We start from the raw sequence: 19320 nt of genomic DNA, 5'->3' as shown, positions 1-19320 counted from the left end.
AGACAAGGAGGTGATGGGTAGGTATGGTGTCAAGGAGAGGAATGAAGAAGGTCAGAAGATAGTGGATTTTGCCAAAAGGATGGACATGGCTGTGGTGAATACATATTTTAAGAAGAGGGAGGAACACAGCGTGACAAGAGTGGAGGAAGATGCACAGAGATAGATTACATCCTATGCAGAAGAGTTGATCTGAAGGAGATTGAAGACTGCAAAGTGGTGGCAGGGGAAAGTGTAGTTAAGCAGCATAGGATGGTGGTCTGCAGGATGACGTTGGAGATGACAAGAGTGAGGGCAGAGCCAAGGATCAAATGATCGAAGTTGTAAAAGGAAGACTGCAAGGTTGAGTTTAGGGAGGAGGTGAGACAGGCACTGGGAGGAAGGAGGAAAAGGAAACCTGGTGGTGGAATGAGAAAATACAGGAGAGTATACAGAGGAAGAGGATGGTAAAGAATAAGTGGGATAGTCAGAGAGATGCAGAAAGTAAACAAGAGTACAAGGAGATAAGGCGCAAGGTGAAGAGAGAGGTGGCAAAGGCTAAAGAAAAGGTGTATGATGAGTTGTTTGAGAGGTTGGACACTAAGGAGGGAGAAAAGGGCCGATGGGCTACAGAGAGGGACAGAGCTGAGAAAGATGTGCAGCATGTTAGGGTGATAAAGGATAAAGATGGAAACGTACTCACAGGTGAGGAGAGTGTGTTGAGCAGATGGAAAGAGCACTTTGAGAGGCTGAAGAATGAAAACTATAAAGGCTGAGGAAAACAGTCCCCCCCCCGCCATTAAACCCCAAAAACCCACCTACATTGGGCATTTTTGGGATTTTCATGCTCAAGAACTCTTTAGTTCATAACACTAAGCTGGATTAAGAAAAATAAAGACTTCAAAAGCTAAAAAGCCAATCAAACTATCTGACACAAAGTCTTCAGTGTGCACTTAGGCGTGATTTGTTCAGGTTGTATGTTTTCTTATGGGTCTGATATACCAGTTTTTACCAACAGGTTAGACTGAAGTAAACTTTGTTGTTATGCCACAGAAACGACCTTGTTGTTTGCTAACACTGGCGCCAGAGTGTCAGAGGTTCCATAGGATGAGCGACGTAGGTACCTATGTGTGTTCTGTATGATCATAGCTTAAGTGTTAAGAGGTTTATAATGAGTGGGCTACGCTTGTTCACCTTAAATCCTTTCAGAGCTAGGAACTGAGAGCAGATGGTGGTCTGTGATCCAGGCAGGAGCAGGCTCCTGGCCTTCGTTAGGATATTTAGTGCAATTCTTTCAGGGTTGCAAGTCCATAACTTATTCACGGCAATAGCGACTTCCCACTTGTTGAAGGTTTGAGCCGAGACACCATTGATCTGTGCTGTTGACAGTTCTAACAGAGCAAGGCTGTCCTCCAGACATCAAATGTAACAAGGTCAGGGTTCTTTCATCAGAAAAATATAAGAACTTTGACTGGTATTGTAGCAATTGAAAAAATATGCTGTTAATGAGCAGAGAGAGAGAGAGTGGCAAAACCTAAAAGAAGCAGAATGATAGGAGAGTAAGGAATACAGACAGATAAAATGGAGGATAGCGTGAGAGCAATTGAGGCCCAATGGTCTGCAATAGTGGAACATTTCCCAAATATGTGGAGAAAAGTGCCCAGCACATTAAGGGTGACAGGGTGAGTCTAAATCCATCAGGAAACACTTTCTAGGATAGCGATAAACTCTATGAATAGCTTTATATCGGATATGTTAATGATTAGAATTTCTGTCTGAATTTTTTTTATGTTTTTATAACTTTGAAAATGGCCAGTGATCCATCTCTGAGTGACTAAGATAATTATAATAATGGACAGGCAAACAAAGAGGAAATATGTTATGGTGGAGTAAAGAAGAATAAAAAGAGTCAAAGATGGTTACTTAGATGAAAACAGACCTAATCTGCAAACAGAAAATGACAGATATATGATGTATATTTATAAGATGATTTATATTACAAGATGTATATTTGTCTTTAGGAAACTGGAAAGAGGCAAGCCTGGTTCCGCCAACTATAAGAGTGGAGTGGAGGCTCGGTGGCTAAGGAACTGCACTGGTATCTGGAAGGATCCCAGTTCAAATCCCACTACTGCCAGAAGGGATCTAACTGCGTTGGGCCCTAGAGCAAGGCCCTTAACCTAAAAATGACTCTGGGGGAAATGTACAATAGCTGACCCTACACTTTGACCTGCAAAGATCATTTATAAAGATAATTTCCCCTCAGGGTTTAACAAAGTATATCAAAAAAATATTAAAAAAAAATAATAATCACCAAGTGTGTCCAGATCTCAGAGAGTCCAAGCTGGATAGGAAATGGGTGGTCTTATCCGTTGTTTAAATAGCCTCAAGAAGGACATGAAGGCATTGGAAACGCTCTCCAGAGTTGTATACTTCTAAACATGCAGCCTCCGTGTTGTAATGTGGACAAATGATAAACCAGATTTCCAAAAATGCAGATTCTAATCATGTTTCGATTTGTTTGTGCTTATTACGTAGCCAAACATAACCATACATATCCCAACATCGCAAACAAAGAAGACTTGCTTTCCATGGCGCTTGTTCTGTTGCTTACCTGTATGCATCTAAATTGCATTTTGTACAGTCTGAGTGCTACATGCATGTGCAAAAGGCAAATAATTGATCTGTCGCTACATTTTTGTACTAAGTCTCGAGGACAGTGGCATTACTGTCCGTTCAAGAATTTCTCCACTGATGCGCACATGCCCCATGTAGGCGAACATCTATGTCATATGAATTTCCTGTAATTTTAGTGTGGATGAAGAGAGAAGGGCCTAGCTGCATTTTGCAGTACCTAAGGCACAGATCAGGTAATGCCCACAACATCAGTCACAAACCTGTACAACCCTAATCTTAACCATAGCATAATGGGGCCCTAATGGTAATCATAGTCTAATGCGATGGGCGTTTCATGATATTAGAGCATTACATGACTTACCTCATAGGTACTGCAGCCTGCAATTACACTCGGTTCGGTTGGGACGGAGATACTTTCACAAATGACAAGCCGTCCCCCGTGGCTCCGGCCACGTATTAGTGAAACAGGACAGTGAGGAGGGTCAGGCCCGACTCCCTACTCCTGACATCATACTTCCTCCTCTCCTCGGCCTGCAACGTCTGTCTCAGAGTAGCACGAATATATCACTCCTGCAAGTGAATTATGATTCTTAGCTCAATGAGAGAAGTCTCAGAATCAACCAGAATGTTCAAGCAAATTCTAGAAAAAGCCAGATCTAAATCCTTTAAGTAGTTCTCTCGTTCGCTAGCCAAGCGGAGGTAAGGTACACCCCAAGGCTGGTGCATGATTGTGGAGGTCCCTGCCCCGCTGCATTTGTCTCGGATTTGCCCAAATAAATCGGTACCACAAGCGAACTATGATACATAGCGCAGTGAGAGAAGTCGCAAAATCAACCGGAATGTTCAAGCAAATTATAGAAAAAAGCCCGATCTAAATCCAGTAAGTAGTTCTCTCGTGAAAAGAGAAAGGACAGATATTGGATTTTATATATTTAGGGATGGAAAATGCTAGTGTGGCCAGAGAACGTTTTTATTTAATAATGCCAATGAAGAAGGTCAGAGGATAGTGGATTTTGCCAAAAGGATGGACATGGCTGTGGTGAATACGTATTTTAAGAAGAAGGAGGAACACAGGGTGACGTACAAGAGTGGAGGAAGATGCACACAAGTAGATTACATCCTTTGCAGAAGAGTTGATCTGAAGGAGACTGAAGACTGCAAAGTGGTGGCAGGGGAAAGTGTAGTTAAGCAGTATAGGATGGTGGTCTGTAGGATGACGTTGGAGATGACAAGAGTGAGGGCAGAGCCAAGGATCAAATGATGGAAGTTGAAAAAGGAAGACTGCAAGGTTGAGTTTAGGGAGGAGGTGAGACAGGCACTGGGAGGAAGGAGGAAAAGGAAACCTGGCGGTGGAATGAGGAAGTACAGGAGACAAGTCACAAAATCAACCGGAATGTTCAAGCAAATTATAGAAAAAAGCCCGATCTAAATCCAGTAAGTAGTTCTCTCGTGAAAAGAGAACAGACAAATATTGGATGCTATATATTTAGGGATGGAAAATGCTAGTGTGGCCAGAGAACGTTTTTATTTAATAATGCCATTTTTAAATAAAAACATTGTGCTGTCCTGGTTAAGATTTGAAATAAGAAATAATTAAGATTAGCACCATGTAGTGGTGAAGTTCAGCATTTTTTCTACTTAGAGAACAGCCTGTCTTAGGGCTAAGATGTTATCAAGCTGAGCCTCAGAGTGTAGAAACAAATGGAGAACACATGTTTGGCTCACTTCTTTTGCTTTAAATATTCAGTTTGTCTTTTGAAGGCATTGCTGGTGGTAAGTAGAAATGTTTTATCGATGTTTATTTCTTTGCATTAATGCATATTTGTGAGTCTTAAGTATTTGAAGTTATTTAGTGAAGTATTTTAAGGTAAAAAGTTCTAGCAAGGGCAGCACAGTGGCACAGTGATAGCAAGATAGTAAGGAGGCCTGGGTTCGCTGGAGTTTGCATGTTCTCCCCGTGTTTGCATGGGTTTTCTTCTGAAGACATGCAGGTTAGGTGCATTGGTGATCCTAAATTGTCCTTGGTGTGTGTGCCCTGCAGTGGGCTGGTGCCCTGCCCGGGGTTTGTTTCCTGTGTTGGCTGGTATTGGCTCCAGCAGACCCCCATGACCCTGTAGTTTGGATATAGCATGATGGATTTTTATCTGAGTTTTCTTTAAATAGGTACTCGTGAGTGTTCCTTTCTCAGACATTCAGAGTATGCACAGATAATGTTTGCCATCAATTTGAATGCTACTTATTTTTTTTATATATTTGTAAAGAATAGCTAGTTTTGCCGTTAAGTCTGTTGTGTGAATTTGTATGTAAGGATTTCCCACATTATTGTGTTTACGCTTTACTTGTAGTTTTACCGTATTCCAACTGGCTTCAGTATACAAAGCAAACTGGAAACTCTTGTCTGCGTGGTCACTGGAAAGGAGTTTATCTGACTGTCGACTCAGGCAGGGCACTTGAGGCAGAGGGCAGGGAAGTCATAGCAGTGTGGACATAGTCTTAATTTACAGGAAATTATCACATGAAACAGTGTGTAATCCACATACAGTATTTAAATTGTGATCAGTTAACATGCAGTCATTTGGTTTAACGAAACTGTTTGTTATCAATACAGATCTCAAATGGGTCTCATTAACCCACTTCATCACACTGCAGTTGGAGTAACACTTTCAGCTAGTTTTACAATCATTACAGAGAACCGAGTTGAATATGCATATAATGTGGAATTTTCACATGGAGCTGAATTAAGCACCTCCAATGGATATTTTCTTTTAATGAATCCATCACAACTCCCAGAGAATTCTCCCCACTGTGAATATTCTCAGTTATTCAGTGTTGCATACTCAAGTTTTTCCACTCTCAGGCTCATTTAGGCTGGCTGTGGCCATATTGTATATACCAGAGCTCTCCATCCTTTTTTCCCCTGAGAGCTACTTCTACAAAATGAAAACGGCCGAGAGCTACTCATGTTTTCTGACGTTTATTCTCATAGTTTATTTCAACCCAAACAAACTGAATAAGGTTGTTTTGCCTGAACATTTACAAAATGTTGGTCTCCACATTTTGCATTAAAACATCACAAAAAATATTTAGTTCACCTGCAAGTGCATTTTGTATGTCTGTAGGCATTATCTCACACTACTGAATTAAAACATGACTGCTGTCAAAACAAAACAATACAATTCCAAATCCACAGATCTGACTTATTCATTTGTCATTTTGTCACATGTCACTGTGTCACTTTATTCACAGGTCCAGTCGCATGCGTGATGTGTTGTTTAGTTCGTCAGATGACTCAACAAGAGAGGCAGGTGTCTGGTGGAGTGGAGCCACTGAGGTTCACTCTTATGGAGTCATTTAAATGTTCGTCTGTCAGTCGTGTTCTGAACTTTGACTTCATGACATTCACGTCAGACTCACAAAGGTATGGAGACCCAAACAAACAGACATTTTCAGAGTTGCTTGGTGAAGATTCTTATAGTTATCTGGCTCTATGCTGAGACTGCTGTTGAGACTTTAACTGCACTTTATTTTGAAGGTTTACTAATATATAATATAGAAAATCCAATGTTGCTTTTCACGAGAGAACTACTTAACGTATTGTGATCGGGTTTTTTCTATAATTTGATTGAACATTCCGGTTGATTTTGCGAATTCTCTCATTTCTCTTTGTATCAGAGTTTGCATGCAGTCCAGATTTATTTGTGCAAATCTGAAATTCATGCAACGGGCCGGGTGGTGGGGCCTTCCTCACTCACTCACCAGCTTCGGTTTGTGTTCCTTAACTCCGCTTAGCTGGTGAATGAGAGAACAATTGAATTCAACTTTGTTTGATATTTAAAATAAAGTGTTACTTAGTTCTTGAGGAGTTTGAGTCCGGATATTCTCTTAAGTGTATGCCACATTGAAATGATTCATATTATGGATCGTGATTTTGTGTTAAAAGGGCCGTGATATGATTTTTTGGAAAGATCGCCCATCCCTAATTTGACTAATCAAGTTTTCAAATTTATGTAGGATTCATTAACCCTTTGGCGAGCTACTTGGAAAGGGGTTGCGAGCAAGCGACATATTGGAGACCCCTGTTTGAGAACTTGAGAGAACAGCGTATTCAAGGAAGGAACCAGTCAATGGATAGAGGGATTTGAAGTCAGGAGCTGCAAGTTGGTAACAGAGGAGGGATGTCTATATGCAGGAAAGAGCTAATGAGACCCAAGTGGACTGGCTATAGATACAGTAATCCCTCGCTGTAACGCGCTTCAACTTTCGCGGCTTCACTCTACCGTGGATTTTATATGTAAGCATATTTAAATATATATCACAGATTTTTCACTGGTTAGCGGGTTTCTGCGGACAATGGGTCTTTTTACTTCTGGTACATGCTTCCTCTGTATTTGCCCAGTTGATTTCATACAAGAGATGCTATTGGTGGATGGTGCCTTATAAAAGGAGCCAGCAGCCACTACTCCATGAGTCGGGAGAAGGAAGACAAAGCTTGACTGGAGGAGTGAGGAAGGAAAAAAGAGAAAGACAAAAAGAAGAAATTTGGGTTGTGCTGTACTTGGGGACTGTGCTAGACTTGTGGGAAATGGGGGGAAACGTTTCCCACAAGGAAAAAATAAAAATAAAAAATTGTGTGTGCCTTGAACTTGTGTCCTGCGTTTGTCTGTGTCGGGTCTGGCCGGCGGTGTGCCCTCTGCAGGCCACAGCATCTTGTTATAATTTACTGTATCCATTTATGTTGCACAATTATTCTTTCCTTCATTACTACCGCCAGCAGGTCCAGAAGACGTCCCATAACTGAGCCTGCCTTCTTAATCAGCTTGTTGACTCTGTGGGCCTCTCTTGAAGTGATGTAACTGGCCCAGCACAGCACAGCATAGAAAATCATACTGGCCATAGACGTTCTAGAAGATGTAAAGGATTTCACTTACTACATTAAAGGAACACAGTCTCCCAAACATAAAAAACAGTGTGCTCTGCTCTTTCTTCTCTAGTTCTTGTCTGTTACAAGATTAGACCAACCTGTCACTGATGTACTTGTTGAGCCATGTTCAGAAAAGAGCAGTAAGGGAGAGCAACTTTTCCCAACCATCCAAGAACAGTTTGGTGACCCACAATGCCTTTTCCAGTGTGATGGAGCACCAGACCATAAGGAAAAAGTGATAATTAAGTGGCTCGGGGAACAAAACTTTGAAATTTTGGTTCCATGGCCAGGAAGATCCCCATTGAGAACTTGTGGTCAATCCTCAAGAGACGGGTGGACAAACAAAAACCCACCAATTCTAAAAAATTCCAAGAATTGATTAGGCAAGAGTGGGCTGCCATCAGTCAGGATTTGGCCCAGAAGTTGATGGACAGCATGCCAGGGCAAATTGCAGAGGTCTTGAAAAAGAAAGAAAGGCCAACACTGCTAATATTGACTATTATCTGAAATACCCAGCGTTGCCCCGGAGGAAAATAAAGTTTTTTTTTATTGTTTGAGAAAAACATAATTAAAAAAAACACAACTTTAAAAATAAAAATAAATTAACAGACAATAAACCTGGGTTCGCTTCCCGGGTCCTCCCTGCTTGGAGTTTGCATGTTCTCTCCGTGTCTGCATGGGTTTTCTGTGGTGGGCTGGCGCCCTGCCCGGGGTTTGTTTTCTGCCTTATGCCCTGTGTTGGCTGGGATTGGCTCCAGCAGACTTGGATTGGATAATGGATGGATGGATAAAGACTCACTAATGTGCTTCTCGTGCGGTGTTGTATGTATGTTATCATCCAGTTGATGTTTGGAACTGGCCAACTCTGTTTAATTTGAAAAGCAACAGGGCCGCGGTGCTGCTCAAAAATAAAGAATGCTGGCAGTCGCCTGCTATATACTAATTGTGTAAGCCTGTGCTGTTAAAAGCACGGGATCCTAGAAAATATTGAAATCGTCAGAACATCTCTCAGCTAGAAGTATTCATGTTGCCGAAGTGGTCACATCATTTGTGAATTAGCAGCTAAGTGACTGTCTTTCTTAGGAGGTTTTCTTTTGCCGGTGTGCTAGCCTTGCTTGCGTATCCTCGGAGCTGGAGCCCTCACCCTGAGTGTACGTCTCACTTCTGGGCCAGCCAGACAAACACACACACACACACTTCCATGTGTAGAACTCTATTTAATTTCAAAAGCAACAGGTGCTCAAACATAAAGAATGCTGGCAGTCGCCTCCAGTTCGCCCTCTGGTGGTCGTTCCAAGTGTCAACTGAATGACAAACTCTATACAAGACCGCAAGATTACCCCCACCCTACCCAGAAGGGGGTGGGTTATGGTTGATTTCACCCAACAGTATTTTTAGTCGACCAATGAGGAACATGTGTACCAAGTTTAATGAAAATTGCTCCAGCCGTTCGGACGTGATGCTGGAATATATATACACACATTGACTTTTATACTGTATATACTGTATACAGATTTGCATAAACTTCACATATTTGTCAATAAAAGCCTTTGAAACTTAGGAAATGCTTGTCATTCTACTTCAGTCGACCACAGAAACATCTGACCAAAAGATCTAAAAACACTGAAGCAGCAAACTTTGTGAAAATTAATATTTGTGTCATTCTCAAAACTTTAGGCCACAGCTGTACACCTCAGACAGAAAAAAAATTTCTAACTCTATACCTATGCAGTGTGCTGTTCAAAAACTGTTAAATCCGGAAAAAAAAATCTGAAAACACGCTATTATTGTCTCGACTGTGACGCTGGATTGCTTTAAGATTTACCACACAAAGGACTCATTTTGAGATTATATACTGTTTTGGCATCACTAGCAGTATTATTATTACTGTTATTATTGTTTATCTCATATTATTATTTTTATTCATCATTACCATTATTATTATTATTATTATTAGCAGGGGGTTCGCCCCCGCTTGCTTCGCCAACCCCGGACTGCGCATCTCTGCCATTCATGTGACAAAGAGGACAGCTGAACGCACCCCAAGGAGACGCAGTCGCTTCTCCGAGACCCCCTCTTAAATGGTGACACAATGGGAAACAAATAAAGTTTTTTTTTTACCTCCTCTTTGCTCGATCAGCTGCTGCTGCTGCTGCAATGTGATCTTCATCTCGTGCGGCACTTTGAACATTTAAAAGCCTGTACAGCAGCTGTCCTACTCTTTGTCTTTTATTTCCATCCCCGGGCATGGTTAAATCTCTTGGCACAATCTTTTGTCTCGTGGGATGGGAGTTCTTGATGTTTATTATTTTATAATTAAAAAATGGAATAAGAATCCGAAAATCTAACAACATCATATTAAAGTTTGATAAATTCTGAAAAGAATGATACCAAACATATATATCGTATTTACTCGTGTACCACGCGCCCTCGTGTAAGACACGCACCCTAATTTTTACAAAGAAAATCATGAAAAAAGATTTGCCCGTGTACGACGCGCGTTGTGATTGTATAGGAAGCGTTCAGAGAGAGAGAGAGAGAGAGAGCGCTGTCGAGCGAGAACGCGAGCAAGCGAGCGAGAGAGAGAGCACGAGTGCTTAAAGAAACCAGAGAGCGCGAGTGTGCGAGCAAGCGAGCGAGAGAGAGCGAGCGAGCCCAAGCAGAAGAAGTAAACATTACATACATTTCCTCGTGTATGACGCGCACCTGATTTTCTAATGCTAATTTTCGGGAAAAAATGTGCGTGTGGTACATGCGTAAATACGGTATGTAGCTTTTGAAAATAAGCAAGATTTAAAGTGTGACATAAAAACGGCACATAAAATCATTGCACTTTTAGGCTTAGGATCTATACTAATAAAAGGCAAAGCCCTCACTCACTCACTCACTCACTCACTCACTCACTCACTCACTCACTCATCACTAATTCTCCAACTTCCCGTGTAGGTAGAAGGCTGAAATTTGGCAGACTCATTCCTTACAGCTTACTTACAAAAGTTAAGCAGGTTTCATTTCGAAATTCTATGCGTAACGGTTATAATGGTTGACAACGTTCGCCATGTTGAACTTTCTTATTTATGGCCCCATCTTCACGAAATTTGGTAGGTGGCTTCCCTGCGCCAACCAAAACCGATGTACGTACTTATTTCAGTGGTATGATGCCACTGTCTGCCGCCATATTGAACTTTTCAACGGTCTTTGTTACTTATGGCCCATCTTCAAGAAATTTGGTACGCGGGTTCCCAACGCTAACTGAATCCTACTTACGTACATATATACGTCCATAGCCTGCAGCTCGGTCACCGTGTGAGGCAGCGTTGGGTCCCCCATCCCAACGCCTCCCACGTTGTTGGCTGCCTGCCTATATAAGGCCATCCGTCACTCCGGTCTCTACATTCCCTTCCTTACTTCGCCACGGGATTCACATCTCCCTGCTGATAACTACAGCCTTTTTATTTTATCCACGGCTTCTCCGCTGTTTTATTGTTCATTTATTACGATTATAGTTATTGTGTAGGTATTTTAGACTTACTTTACATTGCTCAGGTACCCATTTCCTTTATCATTCCAACCCCCATTAACATGTCTATCGAGGTGATCACTATCGATCAAAGAACTGTCACTTACCGAGTGGTTTCCATGTCCGGAGATGGCGCCTGCCTTTTCCATTCTCTTTGTTACATATTGCACGGCCATTTCAGGCTCACTCTTGATATCCGGAGGAACATTGTGTCTTATGTATTGAATGACTGGGACAGGTTCAAGGTGTGGACTCATGACGGTACAGGAGATAATTATACTACACAGGAGCACTAGAAGAGTGAAATGCTTAAGCCCTTCACCTATGGATCTGCATGTGAGTTGATGGCTTCCGCTGAATTGTTCGGTTGTCGCTTTAAAGTGTACCGAAATTGCCAAATATTTTACACCTTTCGACAACCGCCAATGCCTCTTAAACATCTTAGACTCACAGGTGACGATTTCAGTAGTGGACACTTTGATGTTTATGAATGTTTAAACTCTCAAAAGCTGGATGTGAAGTTATCGATGAAACCGGTTGTGTACTTACTACGCTTGACAGATGCCGAATGTCACTTCAACACAAGTCCTACAAATACTGTCGTAATTGAAACAAACCATGAAACTCAAACCGATTATGACAGCAGCAATCCAAGCTGTGAGATTTGAAACAAGATTACTGTTCACATGGCCAACTGTAAGTTACATGTTCAAGAGTAAGCTCAGCGCACAGCTTGGTCATGTTACAACCGGAGGGCCGAACTCGCAATGTGGTATACAAAGAGATCCTTAACAAAGAATTATTGGTATATTTTCCCTCAGTTTAAAAAGGTTTAACTTTCTTCTTAATAAAAATTTTAAGGCAGTACTTCGCCGCTACTAAGCGCGGGTATTTTGCTAGTTATATACTGTATATAGAGAGAGCAGATTATTATTATTATATCATTATTATTATACTTTTGGGATTTAATAAAAATGTAATTTTTCATGAGAAAGAAGCAACACTATACATGTTTTTTTGGAATAAAATGCAGTGCTAAGGAGATTAAGTCTGGACTTTGGCCGGGCTGCTCATGGACATTCAGGGACTTGTCCGAACGCCACTGCAGTGTTGTGTTGACTGTATGCTTCAGGTCATTGTCATGCTGAATGGTGAGCCATCGCCTCGGTCTGAGGTGGTGAGCACTCTGGAGCACGTTTTTTTTTTTCCCCAGGGACATCCCTGTATTTGGCTGCTTTCATCCTTCACACAATTCTGACCAATCTGTCTGTCCCTGCTGCTGAGAAGAACCCCCCATAGTGTGATGCTGCAACCAGCATGATTCCACATAGGGATGGTATTAGGTAGCTGATAAGCATTGCCTGGTCTTCTCCAGACATAGCACTTGGGATTCTGCCCAAAGAGGTCATTTTTTGTCTCATCAGTCCAGAGAAACTTTTTCCTTATGGATTTGCAGTGCTTTAAATGCCATTTGGCAAATTCCAGGTGAGTTGTCATATCTGTTTTTCTCAAGAGTGCCTCTTACCCAATTGATGGAGTCCTGCAAAGATGGTTGCCCTTCTGAAAGGTTTTCCCATCTCAGTAGAGGGCCTCTGAAGCTCTGTTAAGTGGCCATCGGGTTCTTGGTCACCTCCCTGATCGAGGCCCTTCATTTGGCCAGATGCCCTACATTAGGGAGAGTCCTGATGGTTCCAATCTTCATATGTTTCACAATTATTGAGGCCACTGTGCTCCTTGGATGGCTCAAAACTTTCCAAATAGTTTTAACCCCCCACCCTAATCTCTGCTTCACCACCATTTGATCACGGAGGTCTACAGAGAGTTCCTTGGCCTTCATGGCTTGGTTAATTGTATTGATATGCGGTGTGAATTGTGGGACCATCAATACACAGGCACACGATGGCCAATCAATTCAGTTTGCCACAGGTGGACTCCAATCAAGTTTTAGAAACATCTGAAGGAGAATTAAAGGAAAGAGGACACACCTGAGCACCATTTGGGCGTGCCACAGCAAAAGGTCTGAATACTTCTTTGAATAAGTTTTTAGTTTTTGATTTTTAATAAATTTGCAAACCTTTCTGAAAACATGTTTTCACTTCATCTTTATTGGTTATTGAGTGGTGGGTAAAAAATGGCAAATTTATCCATTTAAAATTAAATGTACTGTATAACACAACAGAGTGTGCAGAAAGTGGTGGAGCTTGAATACTTTCTGAATCCAACGTATTTTGTTTCTGTACACCAGAAAGGAAGCAGAGGGCATTTTCACCATGGAAGTAAACCCTCAGAATGACCTGGCAACTTTTTTATGTTAAAGTTTGGCAGTGTCATCTTTGACAATTTTAGAAACATATTTGCCCTGGGCTGTGCCGATTGCCATTTGACCTCAACTGAGCCTTTTTGTTTTGAGGAAGACCAGGGGCCTCATGTATAACGCCTGCGTAGAACTCGCACTATAACATGGCGTAAGCACAAAAGCCGAAATGTGTTTACGCACAGAAAAATCCAGATGCAGGAATCTGTGCGTACTCCAACTTCCACGTTCTTCCGCTACATAAATCCCGATCAGCGTGAAAACTAACGCTCGTGCACGCGCATTATGTAACGTCCCAACTCCTCCCAGAATTACGCCTCTTTGAATATGCAAATCAATATAAATCGCCCTTAAGCGCAGCCTTCTGTGAAAAGACAATGGGAAAAGCACGGGGGAAAATATAAGAATTTCAGCGAATACGCAGTGGAGGCAAAGGAAAAAACATACTATTTGTTCAAATAAACCGTGGTATAATCAACAAAAGGAAGTTGATCGAGTGGCATAGCGTGTTGGAGAAACATGAAAGCTCACATTCACAAAATCGCACAGTGCCGGAAATAAAAAAGAAGTCACATATCAAAGTCGCCGTGAAAAGCCGAGTTGTAAGCCCACTGTCTGAGTGTCATATGAAAGCTTATTAGGGTACAGAGAATAAAGGCACACGGTGGGGAAAAAGCACGAAATGTCAACTTCAATCTTGAATTTTCCACTTTAATCACGTAGTTTATTTTGTCATTTAGTAGAACATTATAAACTTCATCTTAAAATCGTTTAATTAACCAGTTTCTCAAAATTACATCGTAATTAAAGTAGCACGTTAAATGCTTTGTTTTGTATTTGATCTTCTATGTGTTCCATGTGTGTGAATCACTACTTGCTTTTTAAACCGGCTCTCTTCCTCCAACTGGACACAGAGTCAATTACATTCATGATATTACATTTCTCTGAATAACTAAAATACTGAGATGTATACGTGATGTCATTTTCATGATGATAGGAGTTAAAGCACGTTATTAAACATGTGTTTCACTTCGATGAAATAATTTATTGCAGCAGTACAATCAGGGGCGGCTCTAAGCTTGTGGTGACACTGGGCAGAGGAAGAATCGGTGGCTCCTTCGTCGGCCAATGTCAATATGTTATCTTATGCACGGTGGATGGCCACGTCTGTTGCGGACACTGCATAGCAGCCTCGTGCTCATGACAAGCATTTATCTTTTGTCGAAATTTGTCGCTGTGTTTTTGCTGTGTTGTTATTTTCTCTTTCTGTTTTATACTCAATATATATTGGCGTGGCCGTCACTGCAGTCAGTGCTTTTCTTTCCCCAAGTAACCGATCGCCACACAATCAGCTCTGTAATAGAAGTTAAGCCATCTGTAAGCTTAGCGCCGATTCTTCAAAACGTTTAAAAAACATTGAAATATCTTCGTAGTACATGTTTAATTATTCTATCCTTAACGACACACCCAGTGAAGAATATAGATTATTTAAATGAAGTTCAAGTTTTATCTGTATAATTTAACAAACATATTTTGCTGCATTTCACCTTAAAAATGATATCGTCATCATATGTAAATACGCGCTTTATAAAGTGGCTCAGGTTGTGCGATATTATAACTAGAGTGCAAGTTTACAGTGAGGTGATTGTACTTATAAGTACAAACCGTTCTACAAGGAGCAATTGATTGAATGCATTTAAAGTTCTTGGGATGAAACTGTTTCTGAACCGCGAGGTCCGTACAGGAAAGGCTTTAAAACGTTTTGCCGTACGTGGCTGAGACAGCATGTCTTTAATGCCGTATACCGATAATTCTCTTTCCGATCAGCTGCTGCTGTGATTCACACTCAGATACAGTGATATAAATACTCCGAGTCGTGCAGTGAGAGTAATATGGAAAAAAATGATCCGCTGTGGCAACTCTTAACGGGAGGAGCTGAAAGAAGAAGACCGTTTATACATGAGGCCCCAGACCCTTACACGGCCAGGACACCTATGAACTGGTGTAACACGAATGTAAGTTTAATGTCATTGTGCTCTGTACAAGAAATTATTGTTATTTTTTTTTTTAATCACATGTGCAGGCCAAAGTTAGCACACAGGGGCTAGTCAGCATTTAGAAACCACTAGTCTAGCAGTTTGAAGAATGAAGTGGACAACTGCTAGGGTAGGCATTGTGCTATTCCTGTATTTTGGAGATGAAATTGAATCCTTTTCTTTCCTTGTTTGGAGACCAGAGAGGTGCCTGCACGTGAAGCAAACAGTATAAATACATGAACAAACAGTCAAACACTTCGAAGCCGATCAGCATAGTGATGAAAAATGGCAGACTCTATAGATCAAGATCCCACCTTGATATTGTCTTGCTATGGCTTCCCGTCTGTAATGCTGCATAAATCGTCATTAAAGAAAACTAAGTTATTTTCTCTTATGTGATTTTTACCACCGTATCACTATGGGAGGAATATCGCCTTTTAATATCATATCACTATATTTTTCGGTTACTTAAAAGCCGCAATTTCAAAGAACTTATTCCAACTATGGAGCAATTGCCCTAAAGCAGGGGTCCTCAATCACGGTCCTGGAGAGCCGCAGTGGCTGCAGGTTTTTGCTCCAACCCAGTTGCTTAATAAAAAGCACTTATTGCTAAAGTAACACTTCTGCTTCACTTTAGTGATTTTGAGCCCTTATTGCTTAATTTTGTCTTAAACAGCTATTTGAATTGCTCCTTATTATCAATAACATGCAAATGACAAGAGAGAGCAGCATTTCTCCATTTAGCTTATTTACATTTACACCTGTGTGTATTTATCTGCACTATTGGGTTTAATTAAATACTTGGAAAAAAAATGAAGAGAAAAAAGTGAAGGACTGAGAATTACTCGTCCATTTTAGCCTTCAAATCATTTGCATGATAGAAAGGGAAAGAAAATCTAGGATATGAGAATGACCTGACATAGCAGAGTTAATTTATTTTCACAGCTTGTTAGTGCTTTATTGGCAAGAATTGCTTTCTAATTAAGCAACCAGGTCAGAACAAAAACCTGCAGCCACTGCGGCTCTCCAGGGCTGGGATTGAGGACCCCTGCCCTAAAGGAAACAACTGTAAGGACCTTTGGGACAAACACAGGACAGTACCTCCCTCAGGCTGCTAGATGGCAGCCCCTCTGCATGGCTGTGGTGCAGGGCATGCTGGGAGTTGGAGTTCATTGCAGCTCTGTTGGGTTGCACCAGAGGGAGCTGAGGAGAATGCAGAGGCCTATTACCTCATGCTTTTGCCACACCTGGGAGTACTTCCGGAACATGCTAATGGGGTGTGGCTTAAAAGGGGCCAGCTGCTGCTACCCTGGAAGCAAGAGTTGGGAGGAAGTGGGCAAATCTGGCTGGAGGAGGCAAAGAGACAGAGACAGAGAGAGAAAAACGAAGAAAAGAAAAGTTTCTTAAAAGAAGACCGGAATGATGCAACCTTTTAAATATCTTGCTATTGTTCAGAGCTTTATGCCTATACAGGTAGTCCCCAGGTTACGGACATCCGGCCTACGACTTACGAATGGGGCCGCAACTGCGACGCATGCGCCTCAGTAACTGCCGCTCTGTCATCCTCGGCCTGGGGACGATGCAAGCGGTGGCTGGACGGAGGCTGGAGGGGGGTGATTTCACTGTCCACACAGTGAAGTGTCCCTCGGGCGGCTCCCTGCTGCAAGCGGTTTCACTGCCTGCCCACCACACATTGCTGCCCTGTTTGTTCTCGGTGGGTGGCTTGTGATGCTGCCAACGGTGACCCGGTTATGGCTGAACAGAGGCCATTGAGGGTGAACGGGGCGACAGGGGGTAGCATTGTAGTGTGCATCGGACGGCTGCCTATTGAATGGGGGAGATTCACTACTCGCCTTTGGCCGCACCGTGTTCGTTCGTTGGGCGGACGGTGCAGGCAGCCTACTGTAGTGGAGGTGAATGTGAGGTGGGCTGGTGATGAGCCGCCCTTCGATGCCCCCATTCATTCTCAATAGCAAGCCTGCTTGTACTGTTAGGCACATAGCAGGAAGTCGTCCCTTGTCAGTACATCAGACGTGTTGACGACGGGTGCCTTCCTGCTGTGATAACGTGTACAGTGCTGTGCAGATGAGCTCATCTTAACCTTTTCTCTTCACCCTTTAACAATGTCTCTGAAACACAACCCCAGCCAACACAGGGTGCAAGGCAGGAAACAAACCCCGGGTAGGGCGCCAGCCCATCGCAGATAATGGAATTATTATATTATTAATGTACAATTAATAATATCTATTTTTAAGTGTAGCATGGCTCAGTGAGGAGGCCAGGCTTAGCCATATTTTCATGGTGGCAGTTACATTACAATTCCCAATGTACATTGTTTCATTCTATTTTAGCAATGTCAATACCTTAAAAGTTGTGTGAGGAAGTTACCTGGTGGTTGGCTGTTTCTGACACCTTGACGTCCAGAGACCCGGACAGCACCGCATACCAGCTGGTTCCAATGTCTCCTTGGCGGTACACTGAAAAATAAGTTGTTAGCCAAACTGGATTAATCAAGTTTGAAAATGTAAGTGGAGACATTGTTTTTGCATTGCTATATTAATTAGGAAGGAAGCTGCATATCTGACAAATAGGGGGGGCACATCAGACGGCCATTGAGGCTAATAGAGTATATGCTATACTGTAAGTGTTCTTTAATAATTCAGCATTAGCAGGGGACCTTGACCAGCTGGCCTCTTTACTGCCCAGTGAAGTGAGTCGGCTCAAGCATCTCGGCAGACTTTGTCAATGATATTCATCCATCAAAAGGTGTCGCTATGTCTCTTCATTGCAGAAGGGGTTTTTAAAGCACTTTTATAGTTCAGGTCAACAAGTGACAGCAAGGGAAAAACTATTCATATATATAATTTAGATAGATAGATAGATAGATAGTAAAGGCACTATATAATAGATAGATAGATAGATAGGAGAGGCACTATATAATAGATAGATAGATAGATAGATAGATTTGAAAGGCACTATATGATAGATAGATAGGAGAGGCACTATATAATAGATAGATAGATAGATAGATAGATAGATAGATAGATACTTTATTAATCACAAGGGGAAATTCACATAATTCATCAGCAGTATACCGATACAAAAAACAATATTAAAGAATAATAAAAATGCATGTAAAAACAGACAATAACTTTGAGTAATGTTAACGTTTACTCCCCAGGGTGGAATTGAAGAGTCGCGTAGTGTTGGGGAGGAACGATCTTCTCAGTCTGTCAGTGGAGCAGGACGGTGACTGCAGTCTGTCACTGAAGCTACACCTGTCTGGAGATGACACTGTTAATTCTCCATGGAGTGGATTCTCCATGATTGACAGGAGTTTGCTTAATGCCCGTTGCTCTGCCACAGATGTCAAACTGTCCAGCTTCGTTCCTACAATAGAGCTTGCCTTCTTAACCAGTTTGTCCAGGCGTGAGGCGTCCTTCTTCTTTATGCTGCTTCCCCAGCACACCACCGCATAGAAGAGGGTGCTCGCCACAACCGTCTGGTAGAACATCTGCAGCATCTTATTGCAGATGTTGAAGGATGCCAGCCTTCTAAGGAAGTATAGTTGGCTCTGACCTTTCTTACACAGAGCATCAGTATTGGCAGTCCAGTCCAATTTGTCATCCAGCTGCACTCCTTGGTATTTATAGGCTTGGTATTTATAGGTCTGTACCCTCTGCACACAGTCACCTCTGATGATCACGGGGTCCATGAGGGGCCTGGGCCTCCTAAAATCCACCACCAGTTCTTTGGTCTTGCTGGTGTTCAGGTGTAAGTGGTTTGAGTCACACCATTTAATTTGTGTCTTTTTACTTAATGAACAGTTGTTGCTGAGTTTGTAATTATAAAACTTCAATTTTTATTCCAATAGACTGTTTACCTTATAGCTAGGAGCCATGCCAGATGCACTTCA

The 19320-nt window shown here is 42.0% G+C and overlaps 1 protein-coding gene across 1 annotated transcript in view; it reads right to left on the bottom strand.

The window, feature by feature from the left end:
• rapgef4a (Rap guanine nucleotide exchange factor 4a) overlaps positions 1-19320 on the bottom strand; it is a 322559-nt gene that overhangs the window by 251821 nt on the left and 51418 nt on the right. The window contains exon 3 of the mRNA XM_039755097.1: positions 17793-17881. Within this exon, the coding sequence (XP_039611031.1) occupies positions 17793-17881 (89 nt within the window). The remainder of the gene's footprint in view (positions 1-17792; positions 17882-19320) is intronic.

The sequence above is a fragment of the Polypterus senegalus genome, chromosome 6 (genome assembly GCF_016835505.1).
Source record: "Polypterus senegalus isolate Bchr_013 chromosome 6, ASM1683550v1, whole genome shotgun sequence".
NCBI classification, from domain to species: domain Eukaryota; kingdom Metazoa; phylum Chordata; class Cladistia; order Polypteriformes; family Polypteridae; genus Polypterus; species Polypterus senegalus.
Note: the sequence above shows the minus strand (reverse complement) of the source record. Positions and strands in the feature narration are given on the sequence as shown.